Source organism: Mollisia scopiformis, assembly GCF_001500285.1.
Source record: "Mollisia scopiformis unplaced genomic scaffold LY89scaffold_25, whole genome shotgun sequence".
Classification (NCBI taxonomy): domain Eukaryota; kingdom Fungi; phylum Ascomycota; class Leotiomycetes; order Helotiales; family Mollisiaceae; genus Mollisia; species Mollisia scopiformis.
This window is the reverse complement of record NW_017263605.1, coordinates 452,093-470,288: the sequence shown is the minus strand read 5'-3', so window position 1 is coordinate 470,288 and position 18,196 is coordinate 452,093. Positions and strand designations below refer to the sequence as shown.

General features: G+C 49.3%; 8 protein-coding genes across 8 annotated transcripts; 6 read left to right on the top strand and 2 right to left on the bottom strand.

The window, feature by feature from the left end:
• The first annotated feature begins 68 nt into the window (after window positions 1-68).
• LY89DRAFT_250300 (uncharacterized protein) lies at window positions 69-564 on the top strand. Its single transcript, XM_018206190.1, has one exon. It carries the CDS (start codon window positions 154-156, stop codon window positions 409-411), a length of 258 nt encoding a protein of 85 aa, XP_018065119.1. The 5' UTR covers window positions 69-153; the 3' UTR covers window positions 412-564.
• Window positions 527-1,332, top strand: LY89DRAFT_250254 (uncharacterized protein). Its single transcript, XM_018206189.1, has one exon. It carries the CDS (start codon window positions 642-644, stop codon window positions 1,116-1,118), a length of 477 nt encoding a protein of 158 aa, XP_018065118.1. The 5' UTR covers window positions 527-641; the 3' UTR covers window positions 1,119-1,332.
• Window positions 960-6,752, top strand: LY89DRAFT_787149 (uncharacterized protein). Its single transcript, XM_018223044.1, has 6 exons — window positions 960-1,415; window positions 1,468-1,754; window positions 1,810-2,417; window positions 2,469-2,566; window positions 2,620-2,665; window positions 2,967-6,752. Exons 1-6 carry the CDS (start codon window positions 1,413-1,415, stop codon window positions 6,491-6,493), a joined length of 4,569 nt encoding a protein of 1,522 aa, XP_018065117.1. The 5' UTR covers window positions 960-1,412; the 3' UTR covers window positions 6,494-6,752.
• Window positions 6,753-8,323: 1,571 nt separating this feature from the next.
• LY89DRAFT_787148 (uncharacterized protein) lies at window positions 8,324-9,752 on the bottom strand (the record flags this gene model as incomplete). Its single annotated transcript, XM_018223043.1, has 3 exons — window positions 8,324-9,343; window positions 9,395-9,468; window positions 9,521-9,752. 3 exons carry the CDS (start codon window positions 9,750-9,752, stop codon window positions 8,324-8,326), a joined length of 1,326 nt encoding a protein of 441 aa, XP_018065116.1.
• A 633-nt stretch (window positions 9,753-10,385) lies between these two features.
• LY89DRAFT_655572 (uncharacterized protein) lies at window positions 10,386-11,834 on the top strand. Its single transcript, XM_018212351.1, has 2 exons — window positions 10,386-10,993; window positions 11,047-11,834. Exons 1-2 carry the CDS (start codon window positions 10,773-10,775, stop codon window positions 11,591-11,593), a joined length of 768 nt encoding a protein of 255 aa, XP_018065115.1. The 5' UTR covers window positions 10,386-10,772; the 3' UTR covers window positions 11,594-11,834.
• Window positions 11,835-11,995: 161 nt separating this feature from the next.
• LY89DRAFT_710532 (uncharacterized protein) lies at window positions 11,996-14,864 on the bottom strand. Its single transcript, XM_018217834.1, has 6 exons — window positions 14,611-14,864; window positions 13,849-14,512; window positions 13,603-13,795; window positions 13,046-13,556; window positions 12,547-12,997; window positions 11,996-12,494 (listed from the first exon to the last, which is right to left on the bottom strand). Exons 1-6 carry the CDS (start codon window positions 14,737-14,739, stop codon window positions 12,217-12,219), a joined length of 2,226 nt encoding a protein of 741 aa, XP_018065114.1. The 5' UTR covers window positions 14,740-14,864; the 3' UTR covers window positions 11,996-12,216.
• Window positions 14,865-15,446: 582 nt separating this feature from the next.
• Window positions 15,447-16,813, top strand: LY89DRAFT_739750 (uncharacterized protein; the record flags this gene model as incomplete). Its single annotated transcript, XM_018220499.1, has 2 exons — window positions 15,447-15,675; window positions 15,729-16,813. 2 exons carry the CDS (start codon window positions 15,447-15,449, stop codon window positions 16,811-16,813), a joined length of 1,314 nt encoding a protein of 437 aa, XP_018065113.1.
• Window positions 16,729-17,231, top strand: LY89DRAFT_689389 (uncharacterized protein). The gene is made up of 2 exons (XM_018215900.1): window positions 16,729-16,762; window positions 16,814-17,231. Exon 2 carries the CDS (start codon window positions 16,865-16,867, stop codon window positions 17,150-17,152), a length of 288 nt encoding a protein of 95 aa, XP_018065112.1. The 5' UTR covers window positions 16,729-16,762; window positions 16,814-16,864; the 3' UTR covers window positions 17,153-17,231.
• The last annotated feature ends 965 nt before the right edge of the window (window positions 17,232-18,196 follow it).

The following is an 18,196-nucleotide window of genomic DNA, read 5'->3' as shown; positions in this document are numbered from 1 at the left end:
TAGGAAGGTGTCTTTCGGCAGGCTCTTGCCCGAAGTTGATGTAACGATACCCAATATACTAGGAGGACTTCTGATCATACATGAGTCGGCGAGCAAGGAGTCTTGACCAAGTCTTGTAAAGTTCGGAGCAGAGACTGATCAGATGGTCACGGGATGTGGTACCTGAGTCACCCTCTCCATTTAGCTTTGGTTTCACGATGTCAATACTTCCAACTACCGAAGACCAGGTGTCACAGGGAGCAAAAGAAAACATGGCCTCGAGTTTTAGTCAGCACAGCCGTTTTCTTTTCGTCCTACTACGACTATTTCGCCCACATGGTGAGGCAAGTCTTCGGAGCTGCAATATTCCGTAGGCTACAGGCGACTTACCTGCAAGGCTGCTATAGGACTGCAGCTTTCCGCTTTCGGTGACAAAGCTTGGACTGTTCCTTTCGAATATTGTATCGTGTGCCTCCAGGATGGCAAATCGGAGGTCAAATATTGTGAAGAATCTTCATATTGCCCTTTGAGCCTCAAAGGTGTAGCTGAAGCGGCGCCCTAAATACCAAAAGCCTGAGTCAACCAGTAGAAGCAAATTACTCACACTTCGTCCCATCCTCTCACGTGTACCTCATGAAGAATACTCCAATCAGACGACGAAAATGCAAGTATCGCAAAGTGTCTTTCCCCAGAGTCTGCCGACGCCCTCTCATCTGTCCTCATATCAGAGGCAGCAGAGCAGAGCAGAGCAGAGCAGAGGCGAATCTCACCCCTTGATCGTAATCTTACATGATCGCATCGTACCGAAGAGTCCAATGCCCCAAGGCTGTGATCAGGGAACTACTCCGACAGGCAACATGCCCTGTCGTCCATCTCCTTTTAGACTTTTAGTCTCCGCGCCATCCCGTCGATCCCCTGTAGGCGCAGCAGCAACTGCATCATCGCGAATCCTCCGCAGTGAGACACTTAACCTTACCCTACGAAAATCGACCCCTAGGCACATCACGCCAAATACCCAACCCATGGCAGCTGACTCTCGACCCTCATACCCCATTACCTACATTTTACTGTACTCTCTCTGCACACCCTCAGGGCGCATTCATAGTGTTCCATTCCCCAATGTCTCTCATGTAGACTGACGGGTGGCGTACTTCCAGTGCAGCTTCTCCGTGTGACTAAGTGCTTCGCGCGTGCCACCCATAACACGAGTACACCGAAAACCTCGCGACGCCCATGCACCACCAGGCAGACGAAGCTTCACTTCTTTTTGGGTACAATCTGTCCTGTCCTCGAATACACCGGCTCTTGTACTCACTCGCTCCATTATGACTGTGGCCATCGGGCGCGCTCTCTTTCTGTATATATAACTTCCAGAATCGGCTCGTCGTCCGAGCCGCATCTGCAGTAACCTGACGATCGTGGAGTTCGCAAGCATGGTAAGCAGGTCCCGAGCAGCGGCACGGCAGGCACAAGGCTGACAACTTCAAGGGGACTTCACTCGCTCTCGATGAACTCAAACGCTATGCAATCGATCTGAACGAAATCAAACGTTACGAAGTCACAGAGGTCTACGCACCTCCAGATGCCAAGGTCGATATTGTCTTTGTACATGGACTGAATGGTGATCCAAGACACACATGGACTTCGAAGGAAAAGGGCACATTTTGGCCATCGCAACTGCTGCCAGTCTCACTTAAGTCTGCACAGGCGAGGATATTGGTATATGGATACAATGCAGACGTATATACATTTGGAAGCAGCAAAGGCGGGCCAAGGCATGCGGTCTCTCAACCTTCAACCAAGAATGCAAGCTAACAACGTTACTTATAGCTCAGACATGATTCACCAACACGCGCAAACGATGCTCAAGAACCTCGCATCCGAACGAACAAACGAAGAAGTCGAAGCACACCCCATCATATTCGTCGCCCACAGCTTAGGAGGAATCCTCGTCAAACGCGCCCTCGAACTCTCCCACGACCTCCAAGGCAAGAGCGACGACGCCCTCCGCTCTATCTACGTCTCGACCTACGGCGTCATCTTCCTAGGCACGCCACACAACGGCGCCGACCCCGCCAAATGGGGTATCATCCTCCAAGGCATGGTCGACGCGCTCATCCCGCGCAAGATCATGTTTTCGCACTCGCAACTCGTCAAAACGCTGCAAAGCAACAACGAGACGCTGCAGAACATCAATCTGAAATTCCTGGACATCTATCCGAATCACCTCAAAGTGTGCATGGTGCACGAGGCGCACCCGACGGATCTGAAGGGCACGAGGATGATGATTGTTGATCAGCTTTCAGCGGGGCCGCTGTTGCCGGATGTGCAGTATTTTGGCATCGAGGCGACGCATTCGGGGATGTGTAAGTTTGAAAGTAAGAATTCGCCGGGGTATACGAACGTTTCTGTTACGTTGAAGCAGTGGGTCCAAGAAGGTAAGCTCTTTTTTCTCTTCCCATTTCAAGAGCAAAACTAATATGTTATAGCTCCTCCATCTATACAGCAAAATTGGGAAGAAGAGAGAATTCTGAGACAGAGGCAAAGGGAGGGTGAAGCTGCTAAGTTGTTGGGGATCTCGGTACTTGTAAGTTGAACGGTGTAGAAAGAGGTTTGGTATCAACTGCTGACATTGCAAAGCCAGCAGGAACACCGCGGCCTACGTCGCCGGCTCGAAATACTTCTGGTACGTTGATAGAACAAGGTGGTGCTCAACCGCATAGCCAGCCGGGAATGCTTGATACTTCATCAGGCTCTTCCCAGAGACTACAGAATATGAATGTTCCTGAGTATGAGGATGCGTGATGGTGGAACCGCGCAAATTGCCTTTGACGAATTTCTTTTGTATTGTATTATCTTTGGCATTCCGTTTTTATCTCTGAAAAGATTGGGAAAACACAATACATGTTTCTATCTATTGTCAAATTCTTTAATGTCAAAATACACTGCGTTGGCGGACCAAGCGCTGATACACAATCTTTCCATAGCACCAATGAATTCCCCCTCAACAATAACCATAACCCCCACCATCATCGACCTCCCTCCCACCACCCTCTCCGAACAAGACGCCCCCTACTTCATCAAACCCTCCGGCTTCCGCCCAAACTCCCTCTTCGTCGGCCGCTCCTCAGAACTCCTCGCCATGCACCGCATGCTCTTCGACCCCAAGCGCCGCGCCGAAGGCACCTCCGCCGTACTCATCCAATCCTTACCCGGGGGCGGCAAAACGCATTTAGCGCGCGAATACGTCTATCGCCACAAAGACGATTTCCCCGGGGGCATCTTCTGGCTGCGCGCGAAGAGCGAGACGGAGCTCGCGGCCGGGTTCTGGGATATTGCGTGTAAAGCAGCGTTGAAGAATATGGAGGGGCATGATATCGACACTTCGGAAGCGGAAGAAGTGCACCACGAGAAGTTCATCCAAGCAGTGAGAAAATGGTTCGAGAAGCGGCACGAGTGGTTGTTAGTACTGGACGGGATGCATTTTAATCACGGCGTGCTGCGGAAGTTTATCCCGGATAGCAGGAATACGAGTTTGATTTACACGTCGACGGAGAAGGCTGTTATCGGGGACCATCATTTTATGAATCCGCAGATTATTAAGTTGCCGTTATTGTCGGCGAGAGAGGCGCAAAGGCTGTTGTTGCTGGAGTTGGGTAGGCAGGAGCCGTTTGGGAGGGATGATTTGAAGTACTCGATGGAGCTGGTTCAGTCGATGGGGTTCTTGCCCGTGGTTATCCACGCCGTAGCGCAGCGGCTGAAAGCGACTGATGAGCCGCTGTCGAAGTTTGCGAAGTCGTATTCGTCGGAGCCGCGATTGAGGGGGTTGGGGACGTATACCGCCGTCGTGGATCAGTTGAAGGATCTTGGTGCAGTTGAAGCGTTGAATCTTATCCATCTGATCTGTTTCTTTAGTCAGCATATCCCGGTGGAGATGATTTCTTTGGGATTGAGGGCATCGGATGTCGAGGTCAAGGCGATGGAACAGGTGACGGGGCGCTCGTTGAACAATACGTTCAAGATCTTGAATACGTTTGCGTTGATGGATCGGAATGAGCATGAGGCGCCACAGATGCATTCATCGCAGAGCTCGAAGGATAGTCGGGATATGTTGGCTGATAACATTGATGTCATCCGGCTTCACAGCGTCGTGCAAGCTTTCTTTGTCGATACGCTACATGCTGAAGGTACATTGCCCGTTTGGCTTGATCGAGCAGTCCATGTATTTTGCTGCTCGTATGATATTGCCAATGAACGAATCGCTCGCAAACACAACACAGGCCGAGTGGAAGATTATCGACTGTACGAGATTCACGGCAAGAAATTACAAGAGCATCTCACGAAATACAATTCTCGACATGTAATCCGAGGCCCAATCGAAGACGCCAACATCCGTCCTGGTATCACGAGACGGACATCCAAGCACCTCACCTCATCACAAAAACGCCTTATGGTAGACGCCCAAGACCTGCTCTCCAAACGCCTAACATCCATCCGCACCGAGATCGAGCGTCGAACCCTAGACGCATCCGATGTAATAGCAGGCGGCAAGCCCGAGACGTTCCAATGCTCCATCTTCGACCGCACAAGCAGCTCTTCTGACACCGGGCCCGAGACGCCTGGTTCGCACAATAAATTCCACTCCAGCGTCTCAACATGGGGTCTGGAGCCCGATAAAGGACAATTGGAATCGCCGGAGAGCTTGACGCATGATTACTTGCGCCGTTTGGACAGTGCGTATAACAATAGACATCAGTTCCCGATTTCCATGCCCGAGGATCCGGGGTATGATACTGATAACGAGGATTCGGTCGCGATGACAATTCAGCCTTCACAGGGGACGATGCGCGCTGAGTCTGCTGGTGGATGGGAAGAAGTCCGACCAAGGAGATGGAGGGCGGGTGCTGAGGAGTTGCCGTTACATCGCACGATCAAGAATCTGGAGAGGACGCGATACCGTGATAGTGCAGGAGCGTTCCGAGCCATGATTTCGTCGGATCCGAGGGCGATGAAGGATACATATCTGGATGTCACGAGCGTGATCGACACCGCTCAAGGATATCTGCAGAATTCGTCGTCGAGGGAACAATCGAGGGGTAGGATGTCGAGTCAATCGAGCGCGGAAGCCGCGTTGAATAACATCAGTCAGAGTAGTCCACCGCCCGCTCGAGGGGGAGGGAAGATCCAGGACCGGAGATCCTCGTCGTCGAGAGCTCGTCCGAGAGGGGGGATGGTGGCTGGGACGCCTTCTTACGCTCATGCTGTTACGAACGCTACTCCAGATACAGTTGGGAGTTACAGATTCCCCACAACCGAACAGCTCCCCGAATCAAGCAATAGTTCGACCTCAGATCAACACAGCACCGCCATCGAATCCCTCCAGAAATTCCCCGTGGCAGCGAGAATGCCTCCTTATCCCCCTTCCCCCGAATACCCCGCCACAACAACAACAACATATTCCCAAGAAAACCTCACCCTAGGTCCAAACCCCTACCCCACAACCCTCTACCCGCCCCTGCAAGGCCTCCCTCCAATCGAACTCCACCCCTCCACCATCCAGCGCACCTCCCAAACCTTCTCCGGCTCCCTCCCCCCACCCCTCCGCCCCAGCTCCTCAACCACCAGCTCCCTCCTCCCGCCCGACATCCTCTCTTTATCCTCGCCTAACATCAAACTCCACAACTCAAGCGCCTACTACCCGGGCCGTCCGGAATTCTCGCACCAGGAAGAAGGCGGCTATACATCCCAACCCATGAGTCGGGATGTCTCAGGACAAAGCAAGAAGGGGAAGCGGAGAGCAAGTGTCGCGGAAACAGAGCCGATGCCCAGGCTGCCAAGGTTTAGCCCCAGGATTCCGCCGACGAGTTATCAGGTTTATGAGAGGATGCGGGAGAGGGATTTACTTGGAGAGGAGGAGGAGGATCTAGAGTTCGAAGACGCTAGACAACGTGAAGGGATGATGGTGAAGCAGAGTCCGAGACTCGAACTCGCGAGGCTGGCGTTGAGGGAGAGGATCGATGGGAGTGTCGACCCATTCCAACCTCCGCACCTACAGCAAAAACCACCATTCGACCCAAATGCCCCGTCGTTCTCTCCCACCGCCCCAGGACCGCCGCCGAATTCAATGCTAAGCAGCCTCTCCTCGCTCCCAGGTCCGGGTTCGGGGCCGCTGCCTTACCCCTCCCCTCCGCGGATGAACGATTCTTTCTACTCAAGACCGCAGCCGCATAATACACCAGCTTCTTTCCCCGCGGCTTTCCCCTCCCCGCAATCGGTGTACGCTGATACTACAGCTTCAGCTTCGCCGCGTATGCCTTCGACGCAAGCACAGGCAGCGGATATGGAACGGGGTGGGAGTGGGGGAAGCGGTGGGATCGTGACGGGGGGTCGGTTGGTTGAGTTTGGGGAGTATCCTGATCCCGAGGTGGTGGATGGAAATGGGAGAGGGAGGGCAGATGTGGGGAATGTTGGGTTGGGGCTGGGGTTGGATTTTGGCCCGGGTGGTGGGTGGTGAGAGGTTTGGTTTATGTATGTGTAGGAGAAACCCCTTTTTTTCGTATTTTATTCATAGAGTTCGGAATTTGTGAAATTATGGAGTTTATGGACTTGGTTAGAGTTGGATCGGAGGGAAAGGAAAAAGAATTTCCCTTTTGGCTGCATAATTACACGGGTCGTTTGGGTAGCATATAAGCCAGGGTTAATATTGTAGCATTTAAATTTCTGGGTCTTGTTGATCTATCGATCGATGCATTTTTACTTTTCTCTGAAGTTATGGTGTGAAGGCAGTGAGGGTATACTGTTAGATACATAGGGAGTATAGTCTTGAGAGTAATGAGAGGACTGAGACGCCGCGACTGAATGCGCTGGAAGTACGGTGAATGCAGGTTTGAGTATAGCGCTAAATGCGCTAAATGCGCTAAATGCGCTAAATGCGCTAAATGCGCTGGACGCGCTGAGTGTGCTGATTGCGCTGACCCCGCTAAACACGCTCATTGCACCGGCAAACGAATATTAAAATACAATAATTAGCACTAAACATCAGCAGATCAGTGATCAAAAATTATATTTATACCGTACCTCCACCAACATGACCTAGAATTCCTGCTAATTCCACGAATTTTATTTACCTCTCTATGTCCAGAAAACAATGCGTAGGTAAGTAATTTTCAGGAAAGGAGACATCTAAGCGAACCCCTGGAATTAGCGAAACCCTAATACCCTTTTCTTTTTCTCCGCCGCGGGTCTTTCAAAACTCATATAAGTGTGAAGAAATAATATATTAAAAAAGAAAAACACGAGTGGTTAGATTATACTGCACTATCTCTGTTGAAAGATTTTCTCGCTGAAACTTCGGCAGTGTTGGGTGTGAAAAGGGGGAGAGGGGGAGAGGAGGAAGGGGATGCAACAAGATTTGTTTACGGGGAAGCGTTCTAGATTGGGGGGTGGTAATGATTTGTTTGTTCTGTGGTTTTCTACAATTATTGATAAGATAAACAAGGTGGCTTGTATTGGATTCTGTCAGCGGGAAACACTAGACGAGGTGTAAAAACACTAATACCCGTCGCTGCTCTCCTCTCTTTCCCGGAACGGGTTATCGATCAACTACCCCCGCTACGCCGCACTTTCACTTGGAAGCTTATGAATCATCATTCTTTGATTCCGAAGTTACCCCAGAAAAGGCCGCAACCCCGCTGCTCCGCCCACCCCGTATACGTCTTCGCAGCAATGGGCCTTGACAGTGAGAGTGAGGCCGGCGCTCGACAAATCATAACCCCAGTACTATAGCTCGTGCACAATGCACAGCGCACATTATTTTCGCCACTGAACTACCTCTTTAGGCAAATACAAGCCGAAAATGATGAAGAAAGTCAAAAGTCTGTACTGAGATCGTCGTTAATTCTGGGGGTTTGCTGGGGTTTGGGATAGTCTTCACTGGTGGCAGAGTTGGTGAGGTGTCAAATTCTAAGTAAGTGGCTTATAAGATGGCTTGAATTCCGTCAGTCTTTGAGGCTTCAAGATGATGGGATTGAAGAGGGACTAGGGATGCGTTTATGGTGGCCCTCCTGTGAGTTCTCGGATCGTATGTTGGTTATTTTCAGAAGTTTAGTGGAGCTTACCAGTCGTGCTTCGAACATAACTTGGATCATAAGCGTATTCATTGTTGCCTGTAGTCTCGCTCAGTGACTACTGTTGAATCGAATTGAACGGATGTCGTGGTTATGATTCTTTAGTATACACTGCCGTGTTTAGGCGGCCCAAGAAATGTGGTAAATCTGTTCCAAGAAGCAACACCATCACGCTTCACTTTAATATGCAAATTCCAAGTCTTGTTTATAGCCTTTATTTATAACTCGTATGGAGGAGGCAATAAGTCAACATTAGATGCCATGAACTCTTGCCGGGGAGGAGATAGATCATCACCATCCTCAGCTCCGTCCCCAAGCTCCTCTCCCCCCGGGTAATAAACAACCTGCAGCGGCAGTACCAGCTCCAGCACCCCATGAACAAGTCCCTTGATGCTCAACTGAACCACTATAGCATACTGCCGCGCTGACAACTGATTAAGAAATGTCGGCAACAGTTTCTTGATCGTCCTTATGGGAACCTTGAGAGTGGCTTTCCATTGATACCTGTCGTCCTTACTCCAACATAGTCCAGAGTATTCTCGGATTTCTAGAGTCGTCCTAATTTCTCGGACTTCCAGATATGGATCCCTTTTCGTCGCCGAGAAGGTTGGCATCTGCTGCATTTTGCGCGTCGAGTAAAAAGTTCTGATCCGTAAGTAGTACCGCACCTCACAGTTCCATTCTTCGCATGGTCGTATATCCGAGTCATGGAGCCTGTTTGCTATAAAAGCAAGACTTAAGGTTGCCGTCGTTGATGGAATATATCTCGAAGCTAAGACATTTAACGGTGGAGGCTCTGCGGCTGACAGTCTTATGGATCCAAAGGGTCGTGTCCACCTGTGCTGCCTCACCAGTCTCGTTACACAGGGCTTGTATTCTCTTGGAAACGCCTCTATTGAAAGAGGCGGAGCTAGAGGCGTATGGGGCATGACGGCTATTTCACGCTGATAAGTCGACCGCATGAAGTTCTCTACAACTTTATCCGTAGTAATGCGCTTGATGCGGACCATATAGACGATCATCGGCTGCCGAAACATCTTCTTGGTTGTTGGAGCCCAGAATTCGTGTCCTTGTTTGGTTGAAGGAGATAGTTTCAGGAAATCGGAATGGACGTCTGAATGAGCGGAAATGAGTTGGTGGGGGACGATGAATCGAAATGGTAATCGATGTTTGCAGAATGGGCCTTCGATGATTCTGATCGATGAGTCTGAAAACAGTTTTTGGGTCTCTTGTAAGAACTTTCGAGAGTGAGCTTTGAAGGTCTGATAGTAGAGCAAAGATGCTCTTACTTGTAACTCAGCTGACGGTGGAAGATGACTAGGGTCGCCATCGTTTTGGAGCCCAAGCCATGTTCGAACGACACCTGAATTAGAGTTAATCGCTGCTCAATCAAGTACGGAAAATGAAATACAAACCTTCAAAAGCAAGAGTGACTTCGAAATTGAATGTACCACAGGTGGTAACCTCTAAATGGCCTCGAATTTCATCACCGCTATGCCGCACCGCAGGCTCTCCGCACGATTTCGCCGGGAGTGTATCCTCTGGAAGAACAATCTGAATGCATATCGCTGGCGGAAATGATCGACCAGTTATCTTTGGTGTATCTGTATCTTGCCTCCATTGCAGCCAATGCACTATCTCACGCATTTCAAGAAGTGTTTCTATGGCAATTGGCCTCAGATTGGAGCTTGGCGCTTGGGAAAGGTTCAAATGCTGGTGAGCTCAAAACCGGTGCTAGAATGGATTGTTGTCTAGATTTCCATTTGTTTGCTGCCAAAAGCTTGCTCCGTAAATATCATGGTCGACTTCAAGTCGCACATGCGCATATCTCGTGCACCAGCATCATCAAGGTTACCATAGAGGCTCATGACTGGGTGCGGTTGTTCAGGATAGGAAGTCGACCTGAGTTCCGGCTCCTGCATAGTGCTTTCAATGCTCCAAATACAGGATTGGGCCGGTACTTCACAGGCCGAACATCACGAGTTAGATGGAGCTTCCCGAGTCGCAATGTGAGATCCCGGGATAGCCGGTTTTCCCGAAGCATCCGACAACAAAGATGATCGATACTCTTCACAAAAATTGCTTAATGCTACAAACGTCACATCGGTGATGATTTTCTTGAAGATCCTACCTACCCCGCTCTACACTCACCCCGCTTTGCCGCACGGAGAGCTCTCCGCACCCAAAAGATATCGGTTCCCGTTTACGCTGACTAATCGCTCCTTGTAGCCTCTTTCAACGACCTCGCTGACTCGAAATTGTAGTCAGCATAAGCGAACTTAACAACTACATCTATTCGGTGCCTCGTCAAAGCCACTATGTCCGGCTACCGCGAAAAATTGGTAACCTTATCTTTTATTGAAATGTACAAAAGGAGGGGATTCAGATTGAGGGGTGTACATCGGAATTTCCCCTCAAAATGGATGTGACAATAGGCTGTCAGGCTATACCAGTTTTGAATATTGACATATCGGGCCGCAGAGCGTGATATGTTATGCCGAATAGCATGTTCGCGGGCGTCCGGATGAAGAGCGACTGCTGGTATGTATATGTGAAGAGTAATTATCCCTTCTCCTGTGTGCACAGCATCGTTCTAACTTTTTCTCTCTTTTGCACTTGATCACGAAAAAATCACAAACTGTAAGAGCAAAACGCAAAACTTGCACTATGGCTGCACAAGACGAGACCCAGGCATCCGCTGCCGGGTTTCAGGATAACCATCACGTCGATGGAGGGGAGGACCTGAAAGCCCAATTGCACCGTCACACTGGCACCGTCTCACAAGTCCCTTTTCCTCCTTTCGGAAAGCTTGCCAATCCAGGTCCATTAGGACTCATCGGCTTCGCGCTGACGACCTTTGTTCTGGGCCTCTACCAATGTGGAGCTGGGTACTTACTTTCTCTCCCCTCAAACCATGCAATCTAACAGTGCTACTCTCCAGCCTACCAAACTCCAACCCTGAGGGCGCAGTAGGACCTGACCAAGCCGTCTTCGGGCTCGCCATCTTGATGGGCGGCTTCGCCCAGTTCGTAGCTGGCATCATGGAATTCCGCGTCGGCAACACGTTCGGCACCACAGTCCACTGCTGCTACGGCGCCTTCTGGCTCAGCTTCGCCATGTTCTTGATCCCATCTCTCGGCATCAAAGATGCGTATGCCGGTGACGCGCGCGCATTTTCATTCGCGCTCGGCATCTACTTGATCCTGTGGTGTTTTCTCACGGTCATGTTCCTCGTTGCGGCGCTGAGGACGAATTGGACGATCATTGCTGTGTTCTTCTTTCTGGTGCTAGCGTTCTTGTTTCTGTCTATTGCGCAGTTTATTGCGACGGAACATCCGCAGGCGAGTATCAATGTTAATAAGGCCGGTGGTGCGTTTACCATTATTTGTGCGGCTATAGCGTTTTATGCTGGTGGCTCAGGATTGATGACTGAAGAGACCACTTTTATTCGATTTCCACTTGGGGTTATTCCCCGGGGGGAGGCTTGAGGGACTGTCTTTCTCTTGCGATTTCGCAAGATGGCGATTACGAGGATCTGCATTCGATTCGATTGCTTGATGGAGCTGTTATTTTTGAGGGTTACAAATTTCATGCCTGCAAGAATCAGGTTGAACTACAAAATGTTTGGTGTTGAGATCTTGATCTCTATTTGCTTTCTTTAGGCTGTTCGACATATCATCTGCCTACTCAGTGATGTACATAACCGTGCCTTATTCACTTTATACCGCCAATTATTTAATCTGGATAGATCTTACTGAGATATCACGCACGAAGCGGCGAGGTGGTGATTCTTATCTATTGTGATGCACCGTTTTTATTTCTCTTTTTCTAGGCAACATTCACATTGTCACAGGAAGGGCGATTGTCATCATTTGGTTACGAGCAACTTCCACTGAATATCGCTCATTGTTGAAGTCAAGTCTTCAAAGCCAGCGCTAATGAAGCTAAGCTATCTGATGCAACGAACTTGGAGTCGTTCCTTACAAGATCTCTGCCCATTCTCTGTCTAGGCCCTCTCAACTTTCTCTCTCTCTCAGCGGACATCTCACCATCTAGCATAGCGAAGAATATTCCAACTACTCTACATTTGTCTCAATTGCATCCATCGGTGCTAAATCTGCCCCTCATACTGCGTATATTGAGGCAATTCAGCATCAGACACCGGTATAGAATTGAAGAAAACATTCTCCGACGGATTCAGAAACTGCGCCGACCACGCCATCGGATCCGATAGCTCGCCAGGCCACGTCTGCCAGTCGATCCCAGTATGACTCACTCCGTAATTGAAAGTTTGGACGAAGGAAGGCCCACCAGCCAGACCGTCTGTGTGTACATTGTCGTTCGTACCGTCGATTATAGAAGACGAGTCGCTCCTCGAATCTAAGAGTCCTGTTACATATCGTTAGATAATCTGCAAGGTAAAGTGTGTCTTGAGAATTACTGGAAGGTAGGATGCGAATGCGCTTCAAGTCCTTCATCATATCTCTTGCACGTCGAGCAGCATCCGAATTGACGCTCAACGCATCAAAGACCTTGAGGCAAGTTTCCGCATCCTCGTCCAGCGTCTGTGATTGAACCACTAGATCGGCGCGGTCGGGTTCAATACATGCCCGTGCGACGAGGAGAACGGAGCTTGCGCATAGCAGACAGGAGATCATCTGCCACCAGGGAAAGTCGTGGACCAAGCTCTTCTCGTCGGCTACGTTGTGTAGTAGATGAGCAGTTTGCTGAGCTTCGTGGACACAAATCCTTTCTAAGCTGTCGACGCGGTAGCGGGCTCGCTTGAGTAGGGCCATCAGAGGTCGATTTGGCTGTTGGACCCATGCCAAGCAGAGGTATGGACGATGCATCAGCGTACGGAGATGGTGAAACTTGATTGCAAGCATGTTCCGCTGGGTATATTTAGCAAAGGTCTGACAAAATCACACACTAAGGCTTACCTGTCGTTTGAGAATCATGGATTTCTCAAAAGTGTGGCCAAGATCAAACCGAAGATGACGTGGAAGGCTCAACTTCCATTCTATAAGTTTCTCGTCTAAATCTGCGGTGCTCGATAGCAGTTTGTCAGGTTCAATAGCCACCTGTGAAGGCCGGTAAAGGTCGCTAATTACTTGGCCCAAGATTCTGGAGAACTCGATGACGGAAACGAAATAATCAATAGGACAAGACTTCTGATCATAGAAGAATTGATTCGATTCTCCGTCAAAGAGACATGCATTTTCTTCTGATTCTGATGGTAGATTAACATAATATTCATCTTCGTGGATGGCAATAGGGCGGCCTAGTTGAAGGGCGAGAAGCCGGTCCAGGACATATAGCGAATACCAAGTTCGCCGTATCGTCTCTTGCTCTAAGATAGTGAGACCCGTCAAAGGCTTCTCGCGTGAGTCTTGAACATGGAGGCCAATACTCTGCGCCACACGGATTGCAAGGCCGAGAGTGTTCCAGCATCTAAACAGATGTTAGTTTTTGAAAGCGTGAGACATTATCTCTTTACCTGTCAGTTTGGCCCATAGCCAGTAAGAAGAAACACTGGGCAATCAGCATCTGAACATTCTCTAGTGTGCAATCCGTCATCATAGAGTTCGAGAGCGACATAGCTTGGCCAAAGTAATCAAGATGTGCCTGAACATTGGCGTTTTCGCCTCGAGGGAAAGATGTATAGTAGGCGCCAATCGCGAAGATTGTGTCTGATGGTATGTGAGTATAACCTTGGTAATTTCTCCTTTAGTTAATAACTTACACAATAGAGGAAGCCACGAAGGACCTTCATCAGCTTCTACATCTCCTGTCCAAAATCTGGCGTAGCGTACCATGAATGATGGTTTGTTCAGAAAGGGATACGCGATGTGAATTGTGAAGAAGTAAATTTCAATGTACGCATCTGCCACCTCTTTAGTCGGAAGGTTGTGTCGTCCACCATGCGTCTCTAAACGCAAGATCTCTTGGTCGTAGCTTTGTGTCTCACCCTCGACAGAGCTGCCTGAATGAACATCGTCTCGAAGGATTTTCTTGATGGTGTGAAAGAAGCGAACGTCACTCGCTTCCCCTAAGTACCTCGAGTTATTTCCGCTCTGATCGAATAGGTTTCGTTGAAGAGATGTTGCTCCTGGGGCCGCCGAAGTGACTATGCCAGCAGGCAAGCGCCCTCGGATCTGAGATAATACTGATGTGGTCGAATTGCGAGTCGATTCGGGCAAGTCGGATTGCACGCTTGCTATCAAGTTGTCATAAGACTGAATAACCCATTGCAGCAATGGCTGCTGCGAGTCTCTTGGGCCGGGCTCTCCGGGACTGGAAGCGTCTGAGCCCTGATTCGGGTGTTTCTTATCCTTCTTGTCCTTGGGCCAAGAGCACACATGACCATACCCCTTGCAACGACCACAGATTGGATGTTCTCCATCGCACTGCCACCAGGTCAGCAAAAGTCACGTTGGTCAACATCACGTGTGGCGCTGCCAAGATGACAGGAGGTCGCTTGAGTATGCACGTCTGCTCTACTCACCTTAGACTTCTGCGATCGGCAACTCTCACAGGCTTTGGCAACTCGTCGACGCTTCAGTGCCGGCTGGGTTGGTTGGGCTGCATTGGGAGAGCCCATGGTAGTGCCGGTAGATTGTTCACGTTCTGACATTGCGCTGCTCTTCTGGCGGCACGGATCGGGTCGGAACGGTACTGGCTGGACTGTGTGGTACTATAGTGGAATGTACTGGGTTGCAACTGTCGGAGAGGGGAAATTCATCGTCGGCATTCATTCTTTATCGATGAGAGAGAGGAGGAGAGCTCCGTGACGTACGTATAGAAGGCTTTGGCGGCCTCAGGCCTTAACGAGGGGCATCATTCGCTTACAAGTACCGGCTCACCCGGCTTTTCATACCCGGAGCCGGTAGACAGAGACAACAACATCGATTTGCCTCTCATTTGAAGCATCAAAATGCACCCGAGGAGGGTTTATCTGACAAACTATCCTCAGACGTCACACTTTATACTATTTGGACATACTTGCACTGAAGATCGAGGTATCTGGTGTGATCGAAAAGCATCAGCTGCAGAAATTCGGGGTAATTCGAGCACAGTAACCCTTGTGTGCAGGGTACTTCAAACAAGAAATCCAACATTGTTCACTTAGAGATTACAGCGCTGGCTTTGCAGATCTGCGCGCTGCTTACGGTGCACATGTTGGAAATGATGATGTAATGTTACGATCGTGCTTCCAGGTGATGCTTAAAGAACTGGTAGAGTTATACATTTTCTTGGCAGGTTGAGCTACGCTTACTCGCATATCCATTGCCAGAATACTACAAAAGACCCTTGACTAGTCATCGGCATAGTTCAGATAGCATGGAGCATAAGTCCTCGGGCGATCTGGTGCAATGCTCGATTGAGCTCGCGGAGCCAGTTCTGTTCCAGAAAGGCTGCACTCTCGGTGCGTTGTCGAGTATGAACGGCACGGGCGAAGAGCAGCAGGCTATCCTTCGAGGGAAGCTTGTTTTGAGGGTCATAGAAGCTGTTAAGGTCAAGGCCATCAAGTTGGATTTTACGGGCAGGTCGAGGAATGAACGGCATCGAGGTACGAGACATATCCTACCAGTGGACGCAAGTGATTCCTGAAACTATGAATAGGAGCCTGCGGTCAGTTTGAAGAGAAAGATTTCATTAAGCACAGTTGGACATTCACACGCCGCTCCATTCTTCCTCACAGTTTCGGACAAGAGACCCACACAGATCTCCGTACATTACCTGGTTGCGAAACGTCGTCTCCGTGCGGATCTTATACACCTCTCCAGTCATCATCGATTCAGTTGAATAGCAGTTCAAGTGATACACCTTTGGATCTAGATCGGTATAAAGCGCGCCAGAAAAGTCTACCTTTCCAATCGAATCGCTTCCAGAGGCATTCTACTACGAAAAGCTCGAGTCATCAATTTTTCGAGCCAGGTATATACGAATATTTGATCGAATTTCCAATACCTCGAACATGTCCGGAGACTCTTAAGATTGGGGAAAGATACGTTAACTACCAGCTCGAAGCATTTGTGAAACTGCATGGAGTGTTCAGAGCCAACATCCACAAGATGAAAGAGATCATCTTAGTCCGCGTGCCAGAAATGGATTTACTGGACCGAGCTGGACCGATATTGATAAATAATAAGTGGAAAGACCGACTTCACTACAATCTTGCCATCCCTTCCAAGTCGTTCCCCATCGGATCAAAGATACCTATCACACTTCGACTGTCCTCGTCCCAAGTACGCTGCCACTCCGTTGCGGTCTATCTGACAGAAAATATTCAATTCTTTGGGTACGAAGACGACAGCTACAGAAGAGCACCACATCGGAAGATCAAGCTACTCGAGGAATCTGTTGAGTCACGATACCTGGGAGACTTTGGAGACTCCGAAATGGATGTTCCGGATGAAAAGTCAAAACTATCAACCCAGACAATGAGATCAGAGGAGAAATTAGACTCAGAGAAGAACAGTGTGGCTCTTACTCCCATGGAAAGCAACGAATCGCCTGATTCTAGATCTGGCCCAACCAAGATTGAGCTCGAAGCGCAGCTACCTTCATGCCACAGCATGCGCGAGTCTGGACCAACAAAACGGCTCATTGTCGATACAAACTGGGAGTGTATCACCGTAACCCATTGGATAAAAGTAATCCTCCATGTTCGCAGAATTATCAGCCTGTTTGACATTCAGACGTAGATAGTCTTAAGCCTCCACGAATCGGGACCCGATGCTGCAATTGAGACAAACATGTCGATCGACACCCCAATTCACGTATCATCTTGTTATGCAACATCATCGAGAACACTTCTGCCCGCTTATTCTACCTCATATGATACCCCCCGGGCGCAAATATTTGAGTGCGGTTGCCCTGATGCAGACAGCAAAGAAGACGACTCGGGGACTCCTCAGCGGCCTTTTTCTGCTCGACCACAACCTGGTGATAGAAGGGATTTGGAGAGTGCGATGCTGCGACCTATGCCTAAATTGATGACTTTTTGGGCAACGCCACCAGGGTATGGGAGTATCTATGTTTGATTAAGACGTTGGTGGGAAGTCTATCCGACTGAATTATGCCTGGGCAAAAGGAGCAGGAGGCGATGGCGCCAATCCCCACATAATGTCAGAGCACCTAAACATAGATCATTACTTAAATACTTTTCCTTTACCATCTTACCTGCTTATTCGGCTGCCATGAAACTATCACAAACCCTTTCCGCTCTTTTGCACCTTAGTTTTCTTCCATGTTTGCAACATCTATCGTCTTTGGCAAGGCTAAATCGTCACGCTGTGAGCCTCAGTCGTACCTAGCTTCCTTCTTCCTTCTCAAATGAAACCCTAAATGAGTCGCCGTTATGACCCGCTGAACAATAATATTGTATTATTACAATGTGTCTAACTCCAAGCGTGAATACTAGCCCTGAATCACAGCAACAAAGAACCCTTGTCCAACTCCTCAACATCACATGCCCGAAACCGCTTTCTTTGTTATCGTCCTTCTAAAGGCATGTAATAAAAATAACAAAGAACCCAACAAACCCAACTACTGTCTTCATCGTCATCACATTTCCCACAACAACAAAAATGGGCACAACACCATCCAAACACGGCATGTACGCCTCCAAATCGGCACAACGAGAAGGCGATTGGCGAACGATGGTCCTTCAATGTCCGGGACATAAACCATGCTCTGGTGATGAACATGATAGTGATCCTTATTGGTGTCATCTGGAGCATTTGAGGAAGTGTCGGTTCGGGAAGAGATGTCCGCATTATGAGGGGTGTGGGGAATGTCACGCAATAGGGGACTTGGAAGCGGTATAAGGTTGAGGGATGGTGCTGGGAGTATAGGCTTTTGGATAAGATGCGATTTTGGGTGTCTCAACGACATATGTTGTGTTAGGTGTATCATGGGTCGCGTGACGGTTTACTGGACAGTCACGTGTGCGACTTGAAAGCAGTCCGCGATTCACGAAGTATGCAGGAGTTTCATCAAGCAGAAGCGTCATCTACATGTGGCATCTCTCTAAAGGTCTCCAAGGACCTGACTCATTCATCTCGTTAGCGATGCCTCATATTTCA